We start from the raw sequence: 20,745 nt of genomic DNA, 5'->3' as shown, positions 1-20,745 counted from the left end.
CTGGCTGTGGTCTTTTTTTCTCCCTCGCCTCCCAAGCCTACGGACATTGAGGTTAACTGTTGTTCCTGGCTTAGATCAGCTAACATAGCACAGAGCAGAGATCAACCTTGGTCTGTAAGGCTCCATTACACACTAGGCAGAGCGCTTGCCAACTGGATTTGCGGCTGTTAAGAGTCAGGAAAGAGCTATGAAATTTGATGATGTAAAAATGCATGTAATGTATGGATTTCAATTGTTGGTGCTTCTTCCATAATTTAACTCCCCATCTTCAGAATAACTGGAAAGTTGTTGAGTTCTGATTTAAAATTGCCAATTAATCCTTATACAATTGTATATGCTAATGGTGTTAAAGGCATATTTATCTTAACGACTAGATCTGCATGTGAATTTCCAACTGCTCATGCCAAGCATTTTTGTGGTGCTAGATTTTTTTTGAGCAGTAACCTGCTTCATTTATAAATCTGTTCATTGCATAGAGTCATAGAGTTATACAGCACAGAAACAGGCCCTTCGTATCTGCGCCAGCCATCAAGCACCTATCTATTCTAATCCCATTTTCCAGCACTTGGCCCATAGCCTTGTATACTATGGCGTTTCAAGTGTCCATCTAAATACTTCTTAAATGTTGTGAGGGTTCCTGCCTTTACCACCCCCTCAGGCAGTGTGTTCCAGATTCCAACCACCATCTGGGTGAAAAAAAATTTCCTCAAATCCCCTCTAAACCTCCTGCCCCTTACCTTAAATCTATGTCCCTTAGTTATTGACCCCTCCGCTAAGGGAAAAAGTTTCTTCCTATCTATGCCCCTCATAATTTTGTGTACCTCAATCAGGTCCCCCCTCAGCCTTCTCTGCTCTAAGGAAAACCATCCTCGCCTGTCTAGTCTCTCTTCATAGCTGAAATGCTCCATCCCAGGCAACATCTTGTTGAATCCCCTTTGCACCCTCTCCAGTGCAATTACATCCTTCCTATAGTGTGGTGACCAGAACTGTACACAGTACTCCAGCTGTGGCCTAACTAGCGTTTTATACAGCTCCATCATAACCTCCCTGCTCTTATATTCTGTGCCTCAGCTAATAAAGGCAAGTATCTCATATGCCTTCCTAACTACCTTATCTACCTGTGCTGCTGCCTTCAGTGATCTATGGACAAGTACACCAAGGTCCCTCTGACCCTCTGTACTTCTTAGGATCCTACCATCCATTGTATATTCCCTTGCTTTGTTAGTCCTCCCAAAATGCATCACCTCACACGTCTCAGGATTAAATTCCATTTGCCACTGCTCTGCCCATCTTACCAGCCCATCTATATCGTCCTGTAATCTAAGGCTTTCCTCCTCACTATTTACGATACCAGCAATTTTCGTGTCATCTGTGAGCTTTAGATCACGTCTAAATCATTAATGTACACGACAAACAGCAAGGGTCCCAGCACCGATCCCTGTGGTACACCACTGGTCACAGGCTTCCAGTCGCAAAAACAACCCTCGACCGTCACCCTCTGCCTCCTGCCACTAAGCCAATACAAGATGTTGTCAGCTGCTATTGTTTACAGTGGCAAAGACCACCTTTTCAGACAAATCTGATCTTTGTTTCCCATTATAACTATGACTTTTGACAAAATCTGAAATGTACAGCCATTCTGGTAATCCAACAATACAGATGAATCTCTAGTAAGATGCTTAAATCCAGCAGTGAAATTATATTTTTGTGATTCTTTTGATAGCCTCCAACTTGTTGCTGTGTGAAATGTGCAAACAAGTGGAAGATGTATAATTGAATCTGTGAACAGGTTGGGTTGCAGGAAACTAAAGATGTGCAGATTTGAAAGCAATTCTACACCACTGATTTACAGCAACATTGTAACTTATAGTTGGGATTTAATCTACAGAAATGTAATTTAATCTTTTTGAGAAAAATGAATAATTGGATGGTTTAAGGCAATCATTTGTATGATCAGTGGGTTGTAAAGAAATGATGATATCTCACCTGTTTTGTTGTCAAGTTTATGGTTTTACATACAATAGAAGTGTCTGCATAAATATAGAAAGTTATCTTTTCCAGGAAATTGGCGAATCTATTTGTCCTGATTGCTCTTATCTTTGTGGCTATGTAAATTAAATTTGCGTTAGAGCTGGGTAAAGTGTTAGTGTTGGTTTTGAAATATTGACATTTTTGAAATATCTCCTAATTTAATTTACCTTTTGGAAGAGTTTGCTACTCTTGTATTTGATCATGTTTTACTGATCTAATTAAAGGAATATATTTGTATTGGATTTTTTTTTGGGGTAGTTTTGTGACTACCCTGAAACTCAGCTGAAACATTGACATGTTGGCTGCAAGCACAGATCTGTGCTGTGGCAGACAGTACACCCGCTGGACTACGAACCTTGCAGTGCTTTTTAAGATATAGATTTTTTAATTGAAACTTTTGTTAAAAATGCAGTCGATGTAATTTACAACAACAACTTGCATCTATATATCAGCTTTTACATAAAGAAACATCCTAAGGTATTTTTCAAATAGGTGTAAGTCAAGGAGAAGTTAGAAGCGGTGACCAGGAGCTTGGTCAGAGAGATGGGTCTTGAGGTTTGTAAATCTGAATAGAGAGGGAAAATGCTTAGCGAGTGAATTCCAGAGCAGGACTGAGGTGGCTGAAGGTTCTGCTGCCAGTGGTCGGATGAAGGAAGGGCAAGAGGATGCACAAGAGGCCGGCGTCAGCGGGGCAAAACATCTGGGCAGGGCTTCAGGGCTGGAGGAGTTGGGCAGGCTGTGGATAGAATTATAAATGTGAAAAAGGATTTTGAATGAATGTGTTGCAGGATGAGGAGCCAAAATAGGTCAGTGAATACTGGGTATTGGGCGAGCTGGCTTTTGTCGGGGATGGGGCACTTGCAGCAAGTTTTGGACAAGTTGGACTCTAAGGAGATAAAAAGCCAGGAAGAAGAGTATTGGAGCAGTTATGTCTAAAAGTGACAAAATGTGAAGGATTTCAGTGACTAAGAGGCTGAGGTAGACAGTGTTGTGGAGGTAGAAGTAAGTGGTCTTCAAGATGAATAAAATGTGAGGCTTGAAACTCACCTCAAGATTGAACAGAATGCTATGATAATGATTGTTCGGCTCAATCTGAAAGAGTGGATAGGGAGGCAATGGGATTGATGGCAACAGAGCAAAATTTATGGCACAGTATGAAGGTAGTGGCTCTAGCCTTTCTAGCATTGAACTGGAGGAACTTGTGACACATCGAAGACTTGATGTTGGGTAGACGGTCTGACAGCACAGAGGCAGCTGAGGAACTGGAAAAAGCGGTGGAAAGGTCATACTACCAAAAAAAGGATGGCATGGCCAACCACAAATGCTGCTGAAAGATCAAGGAAGAATAATGCATGATAATTATCACAAGGATGTTATTTGGGACTTGACTAAGACCCTCTCAGTGCTATGAAAGTACAAAAGCTGGACTGAAATTATTTCTACAGCGTTTTAAGAGATGGGCATGGAGTTGGAAAGCAATGACATATTTGAGGATCTTGCAGAGAAAAGAGAGTTGGTAGTTGTGCAGTATTACTGCATTGTTGGTCATTTTGATATACCTTCTGATTTATAAACCTATAAAAGTATTATGAATGGCTGTACTGTGGCAATAATACTACTTCGATCTCATGCATCCTTTAAACTTTACCCATTTATTCTATCCTCCTTCCAACTTCCAAAAAGATCTCCTACAGTTCCCCAAGTCATTGGAAGAACTCTGGCATTCACTTTGAACAACTGTGCAGTTTTGCGATCAGATTTTTGTCCCATGAATTCTCCTGTATGTTGAGAATTGTATTCTAATTTTAAACATTTACTTGTAAAACACAGCTTTATTTCATCAAGATTAATGAACAAGTCTAATTTATTGAGAAGGACTGATCAAGTTTATTTGGTATGGCATGAATTGAATGTTGGGCTTACTTTTTTTTGGAGTTTCTTTGCACACTGTTCCATCGAAATGAGTTTCTGTCTGTAATTGGTCACACTGATGTGCAATAGTTCAGCCCTTTCCAGGAGAAGTGAGCATAGGCTAAGTCCTCCCATGTACAGGTAGGAACAGTCACCTAAATTGCTCTTTGCAGCTGTTAGAGTGATATATCGTTTTTTGTTTGCTTTTTCCTCCTTCCCCTTGTCCTTTCTCTCTTGCTGTACACACCTACTGAAATAAGCCACATAGTTCAAAATAAAATCTAAGTAACTTTTAATGTTTTTGGCACTAATGCAACAATTTCAAAGATAAATGACAAAGGCAGTGTTTCCACTTCCTTCTCATTACTGTCGAAAGCAGAGGTAAGGAAGTTGCATTTTTGAATGATGGCTAGCATGTACTTAACTGTTCAAACAACTCCCCTTGCCAAAGAACCAGTACTCTACAGTGAACTAAAATTGTATGAAATCTCCATGATCGTTTCTATGCAGCTTAATTCTACTGTACTTGGAAAAAGAAGTTCACAGGGTAACGCTCCCTTTTGAGAGTGTAATGCTGGTGAAACTAGCACCAATCGTTGATCTCTGGGCACTTTTTAACATAATACTGCTGAGAACTTTAATGTGCCTCTTTTGAGTAAGACAAATTAGTGATATCAAAAGATGCCACAGCCTTAAAAGCTGGTAGAGACTTTCCAGCACATTGTGTTTGTGTTATCAACAGCAATGCACGTTTTCGTAGAGGTTTTAAAGTAGAAAAACATTCCCTAAGAGGGAAAAGCAAAAATAATCAAATAGCTGGGTCAGAAGCAGGCTTCCATCATTCACTAAAAATTATATCAGAGGAAAATAAATCTTTCACATTAAAATATTCTCTCTCTACTGAAAATTGCAAACAAAAAATGTTGGTCTTTAGAGAGATTATACTGCTAGAGGGAAAATGACAGAATCATAAATTAAAATCTGCATCTTAATGAGGTCAGCTGAATGTCTGCAGCATCTGATGTTTAGCTTTAGGTTATGAAAGTGCACAGAGTAATAAGAAGGTAGATGTGATATTCCTTTCTAGGTCTTGGAACTCTATTCAGCAAGTGAGTCTACTGTAGAAAGAATAGTCTTTCCACCCATTTCCTGCTTTGAAATTTAAAATTCTGAATGAAATCAGTTTTTAAAAATAAGTTGTGACATTTCTCTTCAGAATATTGTGAATGCTGAGTGATGCAATGAAGTTGGAGCATAGTTGTTTTGGGAGTTTTTGACAAATTCTGATGGTTTAGCTAGCAAAATGAAATAATCTGTTGCAATTCCACCCATGATTGTCCACTAGAGGCTTACACCCAGCAAATCACTGCCAAGATCTCTGACATCAGTCAACAAATCACTTCATGCTTCTCTAGACATCAAAATCTCATTTAGGCTGCCAGCAAGACATCATGACAGACATTCTGTTAAACAGAACATTTGATTGATACGGTATTTTGCCTATCTAGATGAGCTATTCTAATACCAGAATTAAATATTTTCCTACTTTTTTTTTACCCTTTGTTAAGATCAAACACTGGCTCATGAGACTCATATGTTAAACTCCCTTTATTACAATAACTTGCATATTTTTATATATATATATCACAGGAGCATTATCAGACAAAGTTTGTTAACCAAGCCACGTTAGAAATATTAGGCTACATCGGTAGGTTTGAAGGAGGAGAGAGAGGTAGAGATTTAGGAGTGAAATTCCAGAGCTTGGGGTCTAGACCAGGGGTTTGCAACCCTTTTTACCTAAAGAGCTTTTTTTTCAAAAATCAAATTGCTGAAATAAAAACTATTGGCAGCCGCAAGATGAAAAGGTGAGATGAGAGTGACTGCCCTTGACATCAAGGCAGCATTTGACCTAGTATGGTATCAAGGAGCCCCAGCAAAACTGGAGTCAATGGGAATCAGGAAAAGCTCTGCTGGTTGGAGTCCTACCTCGCACAAAGGAAGATGGCTGTGCTTGTTGGAAGTCAATCATCTCAGCTCCAGGACATCACTGCAGGAGTTCCTCAGGGTAGTATCCTAGGCCCAACCATCTTCAGCTGCTTCATCAATGACCTTCCCTCCATCATAAGGTCAGAAGTGGAGATGTTCACTGATGATTGTACAATGTTTAACACCATTCGTGACTCCTCAGATACTGAAGCAGCCTGTGTCCATATGCAGCAAGACCTGGACAATATCCAGACTTGGGCTGATAAGTGGCAAGTAATATTCGTGCCAGGCAATGACCATCTCAAACAAGAGAGAATCTCACCATCTCCCCATGACGTTCAATGGCATTACCATCGCTGAATCCCCTACGATCAACATCCTGGGGGTCACCATTGACCAGAAACTAAACTGGACCAGCCACATAAATGCTGTGGCTACAAGAGCAAGCCAGAGGCTGGGAATTCTGCATGCGTAACTTACCTACTGATTCCTCAATGCCTGTCCACCATCTACAAGGCACAAGTCAGGAGTGTGATGGAATACTCTCCACCTGCCTGAATGGGTGCAGCTCCAACAACACTCAAGAAACTCGACACCATCAAGGACAAAGCAGCCCGCTTGATTGGCACCCCATCCACCACCTTCAACATTCACTCACTTCACCACCGTGCACAGTGGCAGCAGTATGTACCATCTACAAGATGCACTACAACAACTTACCAAGGCTCCTTCGACAGTACCTTTACCACCTAGAAGGACAAGGGTAGCAGATGCATGAGAACACCTGCAAGTTCCCCTCCAAGCCACACACTATCCTGACTTGGAACTTGGAAAGTGCAGCTAAGCCCAACTTCAGCCATGAACATATTGAATGTTGGGGCAGGCTCAATGGGCTGTACGGTCTACTCCTGCTCTTATTTTTTATGTTCTTATGGCCCAGCAAGCCAAACGCAATAAAGTTCAATAATAAGGGGAAACAATTACATGGTCCACCGTGAAAGACCCAGACTTCATATCACGGCGATAATTTGACTGAGTAAAATTGTCTATCCTCTGCTTTGCCATCTGGGGAATGGAGATCAATTTGGGTGAACCAGCCCACAGCCTAACATAGTTTTATTCAGAATGTCATATTTATTAGCCAACATCTCAGACTGCTCCATCATTATTCCTGGGTATGTTCTGTCCCACAGACAGAGTATAAAGTTGGATGGGAATGGACCTTGGAGTCCCCAACATCGAATCCAGTCCCAATGAAGTCTGAAAACTTCAGGTGAAAGACAAAGAAAATCCTTTCTGAAAATCATCTACTGCCATCCCAACTCTCAACAGAAGAATCAGTATTCCTTCATGTTGAACAAAATCTGGACGAAGCGCTGAGTGAAACAAAAGCACACAATGTTTACCACCAAGAGTGGCTCCCTAATAACACCACTGACCAAGCAGGTGGAGTCCTGAAAGACATAGCTATTGGAATACAGAAGGCAGTGAGGGAACTAAAAAATTGGAGTTTGCTATTAGACCTCAGTGTCACCAACCAACCTTTTACAGGAACATCTGTCTACAGTAACACTGGTAGTAGTGATCTCAGCACAGCCCTTGTGCATTCAAATTCTCATCTCAATTGTCCTGTGTGACACTACTGCCATGCTAAGTGGAACAGACTGGGGACAGATCTCACAGAATAAAACTATGAGAAGCTGTGGAGCATCAGCAGCAGCAGAAGGGTACATCACCACAATCACTTCTCCATCACCACCCAGTTCAGAGTGAAGAAATTTCTCCTCATCTCAGTCCTAAATGATCGTCCCCTAATCCTGAGACTGTGCCCCCGTGTTTTAGGTTCCCTAGCCAGTGGAAACAACTTCTCAGTGTCTACCCTGTCAAACCCATTCAGAATCCTGTAAGTTTCAATGAGATCACCTCTCATTCTTCTTACCTCCAGAGAATATAGACCCAATTTACTCAGCCTTTCATCATAGGTCAACCCTCTCATACGAGGGACCAAACTAGTGAACCTTCGCTGTACTGCCTCCAGTGCAAGTATATCTTTCCATAAATATGGAGACCAAAACTGCACACAGTGGCTGGGATTTTATGTGGCCCCCTGAGGTGGGGTTTGAGTTGGGGGGTGGCACGGAGTATCGTGACAAGTGGTGGAGGGCCCATCGTCTCCCCATCGCCAAGCGATCTTCCTGGGGGAGATAGGCCGACGATGGCCTTCCTTTCCCGCTTCCGCTGGGATCTTAACTGTGGCAGGTGGCGGTGGGGTGGGGGGGGGGGCCTTCGCCATGTGGGGAGGATGCCTTGTAACATGAGCTGCCCTCCCTGTGGGTTTGGCTGTGGGTCCCTCCTCCGTGGGCAATCTGTGGCCTATGGAGGACTGCTGCTCGTAACCAGTTTACCCCCGGGATTCCCCTCCCCCTCCCCCTGGGCTTTATGACCACCCTCCACCACACCCCACTTCTCGCTGGGGCCTTTTACGCTTGCCCCGGTGAGCCCCCTCACTTACCTGAGGTCCAGGTTCCAGTTCTGAGCCTGGGTCAAGGCCTCTGCTGATATTGCTGAGCTGCCATGGCTGGCAGCTCTTGGAGGTGGGATCCCCGTATTTAAAGGGACAGGGATTCCAGCGCAGGACACTTATCCTTGAAAACACTGGAGGATTGCTCCAGGGGAGCACAAAAAGGCAGAGGCTGGCTTTTTCAGCCCAGTGCTGGGAGCCCTGCCTCCAACATAAAATCCAGCCCAGTATTCCAGGTGTGGTCTCACCAAATCACTCTACAATTGCAGCAAGACTTCTTTATTCTTGTACTCCAATCCCCTTGCAATAAAGGCAAAAATGTAATTTACCTTCCTAATTGCTTGCTGTACCTGCATGCTAACTTTCTGTGTTACTTGTACGAGCACGCCCTCGCCCCCCCCCCATCTCTCTGACCATCAACATTTAAAAGTTTCATGCTTTTTAAAAAATATTCTCTTCTATTTTCTTACGAGTATAGTGAATAACCTCACACTTCCCTACCTTATACTGTGTTTGCCACCTTATTGCCCACTCGCATAACCTGTCTGTATCTCTTTGCAGCCTCTCTATGTCCTCCTCACAACTTGCATTTCCGCCTACCTTTGTACCATCAGCAAACTCCAATACACTACTCTCTGTCTCTTCGTCCGTCAATAATATGGATTGTGAATATCTGAGGCCCCAGCACTGATCCTTGTGCCACTCCACTAGTCACAGCCTGCCAACTAAAAAATGCCCCATTTATGGCTTCTCTGTGCTTCCTGTCTGTTAACTAATCCTTTATCCATGCTAATATTTTACCTTCAACTCCATGAGCCCTTATCTTGCCTATTAAAACTTTGTGTGGCACCTTATCAAATGCCTTTTTGAAATCCAGGTATACTACATCTACTTGTTCCCCTTTATCCTACTAGTTACATCCTCAAAAAAGTCTAATAAATTTGTCAAACATGATTTTCATTTCATAAAACCACGTTGAGTTTGCCTGATCCTGCTATGATTTTCTAAGTGCATTTTAAGACTTCTTTAATAATAGATTTCAGCACTTTCCCGACGACTGATGTCAGGCTCATGGCCTGTAGTTCCCTGTTTTCTCTCTCCCTCCTTTCTTGAATAGCGTTGTTGCATTTGCTAACTTCCAATCTGCTGGGACTGTTCCAGAATCTGGGGAAAATTGGAAAATCATAGCTAGCGCATCAATTATCTCTGCCGTTAAACCCTAGGATGTCGACCATCAGGTCCTGGAGATTTGTCAGATTTTCTCCCTTAAGTTTCTCCTGTACTTTTTTTCTACTAATATTAATTACCTTAATTTCCTCATTCTTTTTATCCTCTAGGTTACCCTGTATTTCTGGTATGCACCTTGTGTCTTCTATTGTGAAGACAGACACAAAATATTTGTTCAATGTCTCTGCCATTTCCTCATTGCCCATAATATTTTCTCCTGTCTCTGCTTCCAAGGGACCAATGTTTACTTAGCTACTCTTTTCCTTTTTATATATTTGTAAAAGCTCTTACAATCTGTTGTAATATTCCTAGTTGTTTACTCTCATTCTATTTTTTCCCTTTTTATCAAGTTCAGAGAGCTGTAAGAGTCAACAATATAGTATAGGACTGGAGTCACATGTAGACCAGATTAGGTAGTGGTTGCAGATATCTGTTTCCTGATGGGCATTGCATGAGCAATCATGGTCACTTTAATTACGTTTTTGTACAAATCACCTACAAAGAAAACCTCCTTAAAACCCATTTTTTGCCCAAGCTTTTAAACACCAGCCTAAACTTTAACCCATTGGATTAGCGTTCTCTTCCTATTATAACTAACTACTCTGTAAAATGTTTTGGGACTTTTTGTATGCTGCAAATGTTATATTAGAGGAAATAGTCATTTTTTTTTTTTGCAGCTCTCATGGTTTAATATTTCCAACATCCCTTTTATGGTTTGTGTACAAATGCAATTGAGGTGGGTTGAAGGGGTGGATAAATGTTTTGCCAGCCTAACAGAACTTGTTTTGTTTTAAAAATCCTATGACTGATGGATTCAGATGGCTGTGTTAGGGCAAAAATATTTTATTCTGCAGTTTGTTCTGATTTAGAAGCAGCAGCTTTTTCTATATTTTGTTCTCATTATGAGTCACCTAACTAAACTCTCAATCCTTCTACACGACTGCTGGCTGATCCGTTCGGCTGTCACTGAACTCCACGTACAGTTTTTCCAACTGCAAGAGTGCAAAGACATGGCTTTGTGTGTCCGAAGACCCAGTGTTTCCTTTCCTTTCTTTAGGATAAAGGATAGTTATAAATTGGAAAAAACAACCAGACGTATAAGTTGTATAATGGTTGTTGCTTTAAAACCTTTCCCTTTAAACTAGTTGTACAGCAAATAATTATGCACAATTTCTTTGTCATACGAAAAATATAAAAGCTTAGTTAGTACTGAAGCAGGCATTTGTGAAATGCCCTGCTCAGCCACTACAGCAGATGAGTAATTGCAACATACATCAAGTGGTCTGAGCTGGAGTAGGCAGTCAGATTCTCTTGTCATTGTCCTTAATGATTCCCCTGATTCTCATCTAAATTTTCCCAAGGGTTCCACATTATAATTTTGGTTATTAAATTTCCATAATATTGCTACTTAAACAGAATATGCTCTTGTATAATTCAGCCTACTGTGGATTTTTTAATAGTTTAATTTTACACTCTAGCTTTTATCCATGCATTTGTTAATGTTGTTTCATGATTCATCATTGAAGACTGGCAGGAAGATAATTGATATATCCCTGTTTTACACATAACACACGTGCTGCGCCTGTGCACTGGGAAATTTTCTGTCGCCCTTTGGGATTTAATTTATCATAGTTTTTCTTCAATATATTGTAGCTGCTAGCATTGAGAGCCCATAATTTATGATATACAAGACATTATTTATGGAACCCTCATTAATAGAAAAATTATAAAATAGATCTTACGACAAATGTGCGGTTCCCAAAAAGAATATTAATCTTCTCAGAAAAAGACTGTTTAATTTAAATATTTACTGTAGGGAGTATTTTATGTGAAAACATATCACATTCCAAGTGTTTTTTTAAATAAAGGAAAAGTGAATGATTTTTAACAGTAGTTCTTCAGTGATCAACAGAATCTGCACTGGGGATAAGATGGACTCTTAGGTTGCTGCGACTGTGAGGCACCCAACCAAATGTCAAACAGGCAAAGCTCATCCCAAATACAGCTGAGAGTTTGTTTGGGGAAACCCAACAATTCTAATGATCTTGTTTAATGATCTTGGTTCACTGGTCTGTCCCATAAGTGAATCTTGCATCCCTTACAACCTGGAGTGCAGTTACAGTTAAACAATTGCATGACCCAGAGAGGTGTAACATGGAATCCAGAGAGATCTGGGCGTACAGGTCCACAGGTCATTGAAAGTGACAACGCAGGTGGATAAGGTAGTCAAGAAGGCATACGGCATGCTTGCCTTCATTGGTCAGGGCATAGAATATAAAAATTGGCAAGTCATGCTGCAGCTGTACAGAACTTTAGTTAGGCCACACTTAGAATATTGCATGCAATTCTGGTCACCACACTACCAGAAGGATGTGGAGGCTTTGGAGAGGGCACAGAAGAGGTTTACCAGGATGTTGCCTGGTCTGGAGGGCATTAGCTATGAGGAGAGGTTGGATAAACTCGGATTGTTTTCACTGGAACGACGGAGGTGGAGGGGTGACATGACAGAGGTTTACAAAGTTATGAGCGGCATGGACAGAGTGGATAGTCAGAAGCTTTTTCCCAGGATGGAAGAGTCAGTTACTAGGGAACATAGGTTTAAGGTGAGAGGGGCAAAGTTTAGAGGGGATATGCAAGGTAAGTTCTTTACACAGAGGGTGGTGAGTGCCTGGAACTTGCTGCCGGGGGAGGTGGTGGAAGCAGGTACGATAGCGACGTTTAAGAGGCATCTTGACAAATACATGAATAGGATGGGAATAGAGGGATACGGTCCCCGGAAGTGCAGAAGGTTTTAGTTTAGGCAGGCATCAAGATCGGTGCAGGCTTGGAGGGCCGAATGGCCTGTTCTTGTGCTGTACTGTTCTTTGTTCTTAGTTGCATTTACTGCCTATTGCTATCACATGTGTTGTCTTGTCTTTGCAGACGATAGACTGGTGAGTCGAAGCACAACTGTAAACAAAAAAACTGGTTTATTTTATGTAAATAATTCAACAGAATGCAGATTCATCCATGTTTCACTGTTCCTCACCATAATTATAAAATGTGACTGTCGCTTTTCTACGGCAAAATTCACTTTCAAGTGAGTTGTTTCTAAGTTAGTTGGTCCTGTCTTCCTCCATTACACACCATATCCAAGAATATGCCCATCTGGAGTCTCTGTCCAAATGGCTAGAGAAAGAGTGATAAAGACAGCCTTTTGATCCCTTCCTCAACTCTTGCATAGAGCTGTTTGTCTCATTGAACTGTCATTCAAAGTTACTACTTTGAATAAAATACCTCCCCTTTTGCAGTGGGAGCTTGAGGCACCTGTATGTCTGTTCAGCTAATGTTGCTGCCTGGCACGTTTAATGAAACCATTCTGTGACAATGACGAAAAATGCTTAGAATCAAATGTAATGAAACTCATTATCTTAAAGTTAAGGTAACACTCTGAAAACTGTTCAACTGGTGCTCACCATTCCACCACCATGGCAACAGCTTCTGAGGAAGGTACCCAACAATATCCCATTGTTTCCTAATTTGCATCCCAAACCACCCTAGCTCTATGTCTGCTGATTACTGTTAAGCCAGCAAAAGCTTACCAGAGTATGAAATATTATAAATTGACAGAATTCTGCACAGGCAATGCAGATGAAACTCGAAATGCTACAGGCATTGTTAGCAATCTTTGTTAGTATTGTTAGCAAAATGGCCAGCTCTTATAGTAGGCAAACTGTATTTTACTGAAACAAAATCGGAACTACAGCAGTACAAAATGAAACATCCCTTAGCTTATTTAAAAAATACTTTTAATGGATGCAAATGTTCTTGTGGCTCTTTTCCACTCTCTCCAATTCTACGCGATAATTTTTCTGCTCCTACAATCAGAAATGTGATAATGACCAGATAATCTGTTTTGTGTTGTTAATTGAGGGATTAATATTGGCCAGGGGATAACTTCCTTGCTCTTATTTGAAATAGTGCTATGGGATCTTTTATATCCACCTGAGAGGGCAGAGTGGGCCTCAGTTTAACATCTCATCAGAAACACGGCATCTCCGAAATTACTGCACTGGAGTGTCAGCTTTGATTTTTGTGCTGTGGTGGGATTTGAACCGACAACCTTCCGACTCCGAGGCAAGAGTGCTACCAACTGAGCCACAAATGATAGGAAGGCAAAATCACATCAGGACTCAAGCCCAGCTGCTCTAATGCGCCTCCCAAAAGCTGTTTACTGAGTCGGAGTGTTGCCAGATGTAAGGGTACCCAACTAACTCTCTTTTTATTTAAAACCCTATATTCTTCTGTTATGATCAAATGCTTGCCTGCAGTGAAGGTCTGAGTTTCGAAGCTTTGTTCCTTCTGTTTAAGTATGAAGATTAAATAATGGCTTTGAGGCTCTTGTACGTCTGTGTCCTGAGCATATCTTCCAGGGATGTAATGATGATTTCCTCCCCATTGCTATTTTCATCGAGACATTGATGGAATTTTGTTTGGACACGCTCCTCTGAAGTGCTTTGAAATATTTTACGATGTTGTAGGTGCTATATAAATGCAAGTTGTTGTAATAAACAGTTGGATATTAGTCAATAAAAGCAAAATACTGCGGATGCTGGAAATCTGAAATAAAAACAAGAAATGCTGGAACCACTCAGCAGGTCTGGCAGCATCTGTGGAAAGAGAAGCAGAGTTAACGTTTCGGTCAGTGACCCTTCTTCGGAACTGACAAATATTAAAAATGTCACAGGTTATAAGCAAGTGAGCCGGGGGTGGGGCAAGAGATAACAAAGGAGAAGGTGTAGATTGGACAAGGCCACATAGCTGACCAAAAGGTCATGGAGCAAAGGCAAACAATATGTTAATGGTGTGTTGAAAGACAAAGCATTAGTACAGAAAAGGTGTTAACGGACTGAATATTGAACAGCAGCAAGTGCAAACATGAAAAAAAACAGTGGGTAAGTAAATTGAACAAACTAAGATGAAATGAAATAAATGCACAAAAAAGGTTGTAAAAAATGTAAAAAAGGAAAAAAGAAAAAACAACTAAAAATGAAAGTAAAATGGGGGGCTGTCATGCTCTCAAATTATTGAACTCAATGTTCAGTCCGGCAGGCTGTAGTGTGCCTAATCGGTAGATGAGATGCTGTTCCTCGAGCTTGCGTTGATGTTCACTGGAACACTGCAGCAATCCCAGGATAGAGATGTGAGCAAGAGAGCAGGGGGGAGTGTTGAAATGGCAAGCAACCGGAAGCTCAGGGTCCTGCTTGCGGACTGAGCGGAGGTGTTCCGCAAAGCGGTCAACCAGTCTGGGTTTGGTCTCCCCAATGTAGAGGAGACCACATTGTGAGCAGCGAATACAGTATACTACATTGAAAGAAGTACAAGTGAATCGCTGCTTCACTTGAAAGGAGTGTTTGGGGCCTGGGATAGTGAGGAGAGAGGAGGTAAATGAGCAGGTATTACACCTCCTGCGATTGCAGGGGAAGGTGCCATGGGACAGGGACGAGGTGGTGGGGGTATTGGAGGAGTGGACCAGGGTGTCGCGGAGGGAACAATCCCTTCGGAATGCTGACAGGGGAAGGGAGGGGAGGATGCGTTTGGTCGTGGCATCATGCTGGAGGTGGCAGAAATGACAGAGGATGATCCTTTGGATATGGAGGCTGATGGGGTGGAAAGTGAGGACGAGGGGAACCCTGTTGTAGTTCTGGGAGGGAGGGGAAGGGTTGAGGGCAGAGATACGCGAAATGGGCCGGACACGGTTGAGGGCCCTGTCAACAACAGTAGGGGGGAATCCTCGGTTGAGGAAAGAGGAGGTCATACCAGAAGCACCGTCATGGAAGGTAGCATCATCAGAGCAGATGCGTCGAAGATGGAGAAACTGGGAGAATGGAATGGAGTCCTTACAGGAGGTGGGGTGTGAAGAAGTGTAGTCGAGGTAGCTGTGGGAGTCGGTGGGCTTATAATGAATATTAGTAGACAACCTATCCCCAGAGATGGAGACAGAGAAGTCGAGGAAGGGAAGGGAAGTGTCAGAGATGGACCATGTAAAGGTGAGAGAAGGGTGCAAATTGGAAGCAAAGTTGATAAAGTTTTCCAGTTCGGGGCGGGAGCAGGAAACGGCACTGATACAGTCATCAATGTACCGGAAAAAGAGTTGGGGAGGGGGCCTGAGTAGGACTGGAACAAAGAATGCTCGACATATCCCACAAAAAGACAGGCATAACTGGGACCCATGCGGGTACCCATAGCGACACCTTTTACTTGAAGGAAGTGCGTGGAGTTGAAGGAGAAGTTATTCAATGTGAGAAAAAGTTCAGCCAGGTGGAGGAGGGTGGTGGTGGATGGGGACTGGTTGGGCCTCTGTTCCAGGAAGAAGCGGAGAGCCCTCAAACCATCCTGGGTGGGGGATGGAGATGTAGAGCGATTGGACGTCCATAGTGAAGAGGAGGCGGTTGGGACCAGGAAACTGGAAATTGTCAAAATGACGTAGGGCGTCAGAAGAGTCACGGATGTAGGTGGGAAGAGACTGGACCAGCGGAGAAAAGATAGCCAAGATAGGAAGAAATAAGTTCAGTGGGGCAGGAGCAGGCTGACACAATGGGTCTTCCGGAACAGTCCCGTTTGTGGAATTTAGGAAGGAGGTAGAAGCGGGCTATCCGGGGTTGCGGGACTATGAGGTTGGAAGCTGTACGGGGAAGATCTCCAGAGGAGATGAGGTCAGTGACAGTCCTTTGGACGGTGGCTTGATGTTCGGTGGTGGGGTCATGGTCCAGAGGGAGGTAGGAAGAAGTGTCCGTGAGTTGGCATTGAGCTTCTGCGAGGTAGAGGTCGGTACGCCATACAACAACAGCACCACCCTTGTCTGCAGGTTTGATGACCATGTCGGGGTTAGACCTGAGAGAACGGAGTGCCTCAAGGTCAGAGGGGGACAGGTTTGAGTGAGTGAGGGGGCAGAGAAATTGAGATGACCAATGTCTCGCTGACAGTTTTCAATGAAGAGATCAAGAGCAGGTAAGTGGCCAGGGGGAGGGGTCCAGGTAGAGGGAGAATGCTGGAGGCAGGTGAATGGGTCTGCTGGTCGGGAGGAGGACTCCTGGTCAAAGAAGTGAGCCCGGAGGCGACGGAAGAAGAGTTCAACGTCATGCCGAGCGCGAAATTCATTGAGGTGGGGGCATGAGGGGATAAACCTTTTTTTTGCATTTATTTCATTTCATCTTAGTTTGTTCAGTTTGCTTACCCACTGTTTTTTTTTTCATGTTTGCACTTGCTGCTGTTCAATATTCAGTCCGTTAACACTTTTTCTGTACTAATGCTTTGTCTTTCAACACACCATTAACATATTGTTTGCCTTTGCTGCATGACCTTTTGGTCAGCTATGTGGCCTTGTGCAATCTGTGCCTTCTCCTTGTTATCTCTTGCCCACCCCCACCTCACTTGCTTATAACCTGTGACATTTTTAATATTTGTCAGTTCCGAAGAAGGGTCACTGACCCGAAACGTTAACTCTGCTTCTCTTTCCACAGATGCTGCCAGACCTGCTGAGTGGTTCCAGCATTTCTTGTAGATATTGGTCAAGATGTTTAGTCTTTGAAAAATAAATTTGTTGTGTGGCACAATACTACCACTAGAAACTACAGAAAATACAAAAGGGGCAACAAAACTTAAGATGTTATTGGTCTGCAAAGCAGAATATCAACAAACCCAGAGTGTTCTCTTGAAAACCATTTACCAGTCTTGGGAATTTTGGTCAACTGAATTGAAATAAGGATTGATGAAGGTGTGCTATGTAGCATCGAATAAATGTACAACATTAAAAAATATGCTGAAAGGCCTTTTTATCCCAGTCAGTAAGTTAAATCATTTTAGTTGCTGAGATCACATGTACAATTGTTAATGAATTTTTAAAAAATTGATACTCTGCAGTGCAGTTTATTTTACATGGCTTTTTGTTAGATTTGCATGCATTTAAATCTGATCTAGCTGAAGATGTGTACCAGCCGAAGCAACAATTATTGGTATGTTGAGTTATAAGCAAGTTATCTCTGGTGTCCTTGTGAAAATGTTGATCTTATGAGTGCAATAACTTTGCATTCTATGCAGGTTCAGAGACTCTTTAGGCTGCCAAACATTTCCAGCTCTCCAATGGGTACAGAAGCCATGTTTGGAGTCATCTGATGTACGAGCCTTAAAGGGCTGACCATTTATTTCATTTTCTTTTCCCTTCAGGAGAAACATTTCACTTCAGATCATTCTCTTCACTTTTTTGACTTTCAGACTACTGTTGCACTCTAGGAAATGCTACCCTTCTTGTCCTATTTTTCCCCCTTTCTGCACTTATGTCAAAAGGAGAATAGGATTTCTTTTCCAGAATTTTGTTATTTTGATATTCGTTTATTTTGGGCAAAAATATTTAAAGTTGATAAAATGTAAAATGAGTAGGTTATTTCAAAGCTCAGATTTGCCTAAGTTTTGTTGTGAATCAGTCTCCTCAATAAGTGACGAGTTGCGGATTTATTGCTCAATAGATGTTCTAGACATATTTGCTCAAGTGCGACCACTTTGTTTCTATGATCAATTTTACAGTGCATGTGCCAGTATGGAGCTTTACACTGTATTTACTTTCATTGCTTTTTAATATCCTTGCTCATATGAATATCTCAGGACATTTCCGTCTTGGCACCTATTCAAACAGTGCTGGAAATGCTATCAGTCAGCTCTTGTGTCTTAAGTCGTGTAAGGCAAAGCACACAGACTCACTTCGTTCAGCCCAGTCTGCCCAACCACCCCTACCTCTGCCCCAAGTTTCACACTTGTTTTCTTGCTGATCTTTTTTGGATGGCTTATACCATGACAAAGTTGGTGGTCAGACGATTCTGTTGTTGTCCTCCTTTAGGCTAGCTGCTGACTTGTACATAAAATGTTGTTTCTCAATGGCACTCTTTTATTCCTATTCTCCTTGGCAAACATCTTCCCACCCCTTGGGTCCTTGGTAATATCATATTCAACTGAAAAACCACTTCAAATCAGCGTAAATATGGAACCATGACAAAGCAGTAAGGATAGATGAGGTGTAGAGTGTGGGAGTGAAAAATGCATTATTTCAATATTTGTATTCATTCTGCACCCTTCATACACCATAAGATGATCTCCTATTCTGCTGTTATATAAAATGCTATCGTGCCAATTCATTTATCCCCAACCTAAAGTTCCAGGCTCCTTGAGTTGAACTTCTCATTGATGAAGTCTCCATGCTTTCTATACTAGTAGGTCGGATTAGACAGAGTATCAAATAATCTATTTAAACTGACCTGAAGGAGGGAAGGAATAAAAGAGTACCATTGAGAAGCAACATTTTATGTACAAGTCAGCAGCTAGCCTAAAGAGGGACAACAACAGAATCATCTGACCACCAACTTTGTCATGGTTCCATGGTTTTGTTTATCAGGATTGTCAGGAGGTTAATGTACCAACATTGGGCCATAAACCTCTATAACGGGTTCTCAACCTTTTTGTTGCTAAAGCCCCCACTCCTGAGTTATAAAAATTGCACCACTCAATGCCCCCCCCCCCCCCCAACCGATCACATACATGTCCCCATCAACCCTGATGACCATAGGATCCTCCCCCCACGACCACCAATTGACCACTCCTCCCCATGACCGCCATCGGACACCCCCACAACCCAACCAACATCTTGTCTGCTGTTCCACCCACCCCCCCCCCCCCCCACCCTCCCACTAGAGCCACCTGCACTCCTCGGCTGCAGTCTTGTGTTGCAATCTTCCCACCTGACAGGCCTCCAGCCTATCAATCAGGCTGCCTGTGGACAGGAATCCGACATATCTTGTCCTTTTAACCTCAAATGCAGAGAAAATGTCTCCAGGCTAAAATCCAGGCCTTTGATTTGTCTTTGAAATGGCTTTGTCCAGGCCTGGCACCACAACCATCATCAAATAAAGAGATTGTGTTTAAAAAAAAAAATCATCAAAGCAAAAGTCACATATTAAATTGTCAGCCATAAAATTCCTTCCATAACTTTTGGCTAAATACACAAAGCACAAAGTACTGAATAAAATTGATACAAATTATAAAGCCTTACAGAAAATGAAATTCTTTCTGCCTTTACTTGCAACTATTAAATAAACAGACTTTCATCAATCTTCACTGGTGGATTTTATAGTGAGGACCAAATTTGAGAAATAAGTATCTAGCTTGTAGTTTTCCTGTTCAACAGAATCTCCTCAATAGTATTTACTATTACTTAGCTCCTGCTTATATAATGTCTGAATTCAGCACTTTGTATTCAACACCTTCCCTCCTTACTTGAACAGTAGTACAGCCTTTGCAGAATTGCCACCTTTTAAATTTACTCTTTTGCTGCTGCGGCGTTTGTGTTCTTTCTCAGATGTGCATATACATTATGAGAAATTCAACTACCTGCTCATGGTATAAAATAAATGCAAAATTTCCATTGTCACATTACAGTCGTTCATGAAGTTTTTGATAAAGGTTAAGGTTGTAACATCATGGTTCTCAAAAGAATGAAGGTACACTAAATATATAAAATAACAGATTTAATAAATATAACTTGATTTTTTTAAAAGGATACATTAAGATCTTCAGAGTTTTGGTAGCCTGACACCAAAGCAATTGGCATTTCAATATGCAAATAGTTGAAGTGAAAATGAAAAGCAAGAAGGTGTGGAATTTGTATTATTACTTGTCAGTTAATATTGTGTTTTGATTCAATAGGGGGTTTGTCTACGACAGCAGGAATAATCTCCAGCTGCGAGGCCTGGTTGTCTTATTGATGTCAAAAGCGGCTGGACCTGGTAAAACAGCAAATCCTCCACTGGAAGGTGACTTGGTCAGTGGAATTTACCCCAGGTACGCTTTACTCGGCTAAAGTTAGTTGCTGCTGATCTTTTGGCACAAAAAGAAGCTGGATGTATTTTTGAGGATTGCACTTCTTTGTAAACTATCCCCAACCACTCATAGTAAAATGTTTTTTTCAAGGGATATGTTAAGATCTTCAGAATTTTGGTATCCTCACTAATAAATCTAAAGAGAGTGGCGAGGATATGGAACTT

The 20,745-nt window shown here is 42.0% G+C and overlaps 1 protein-coding gene across 6 annotated transcripts in view; it reads left to right on the top strand.

The window, feature by feature from the left end:
* Positions 1-20,745, top strand: part of pdss2 (prenyl (decaprenyl) diphosphate synthase, subunit 2) — a 275,636-nt gene that overhangs the window by 88,327 nt on the left and 166,564 nt on the right. For all 6 annotated transcript variants that reach the window (XM_068027081.1, XM_068027073.1, XM_068027078.1 and 3 more), the window contains one exon: positions 20,408-20,542. In XM_068027081.1, coding sequence (XP_067883182.1) covers positions 20,408-20,542 — 135 coding nt within the window. The remainder of the gene's footprint in view (positions 1-20,407; positions 20,543-20,745) is intronic.

This window comes from Heterodontus francisci, chromosome 3, assembly GCF_036365525.1.
Source record: "Heterodontus francisci isolate sHetFra1 chromosome 3, sHetFra1.hap1, whole genome shotgun sequence".
NCBI lineage: Eukaryota > Metazoa > Chordata > Chondrichthyes > Heterodontiformes > Heterodontidae > Heterodontus > Heterodontus francisci.
Note: the sequence above shows the minus strand (reverse complement) of the source record. Positions and strands in the feature narration are given on the sequence as shown.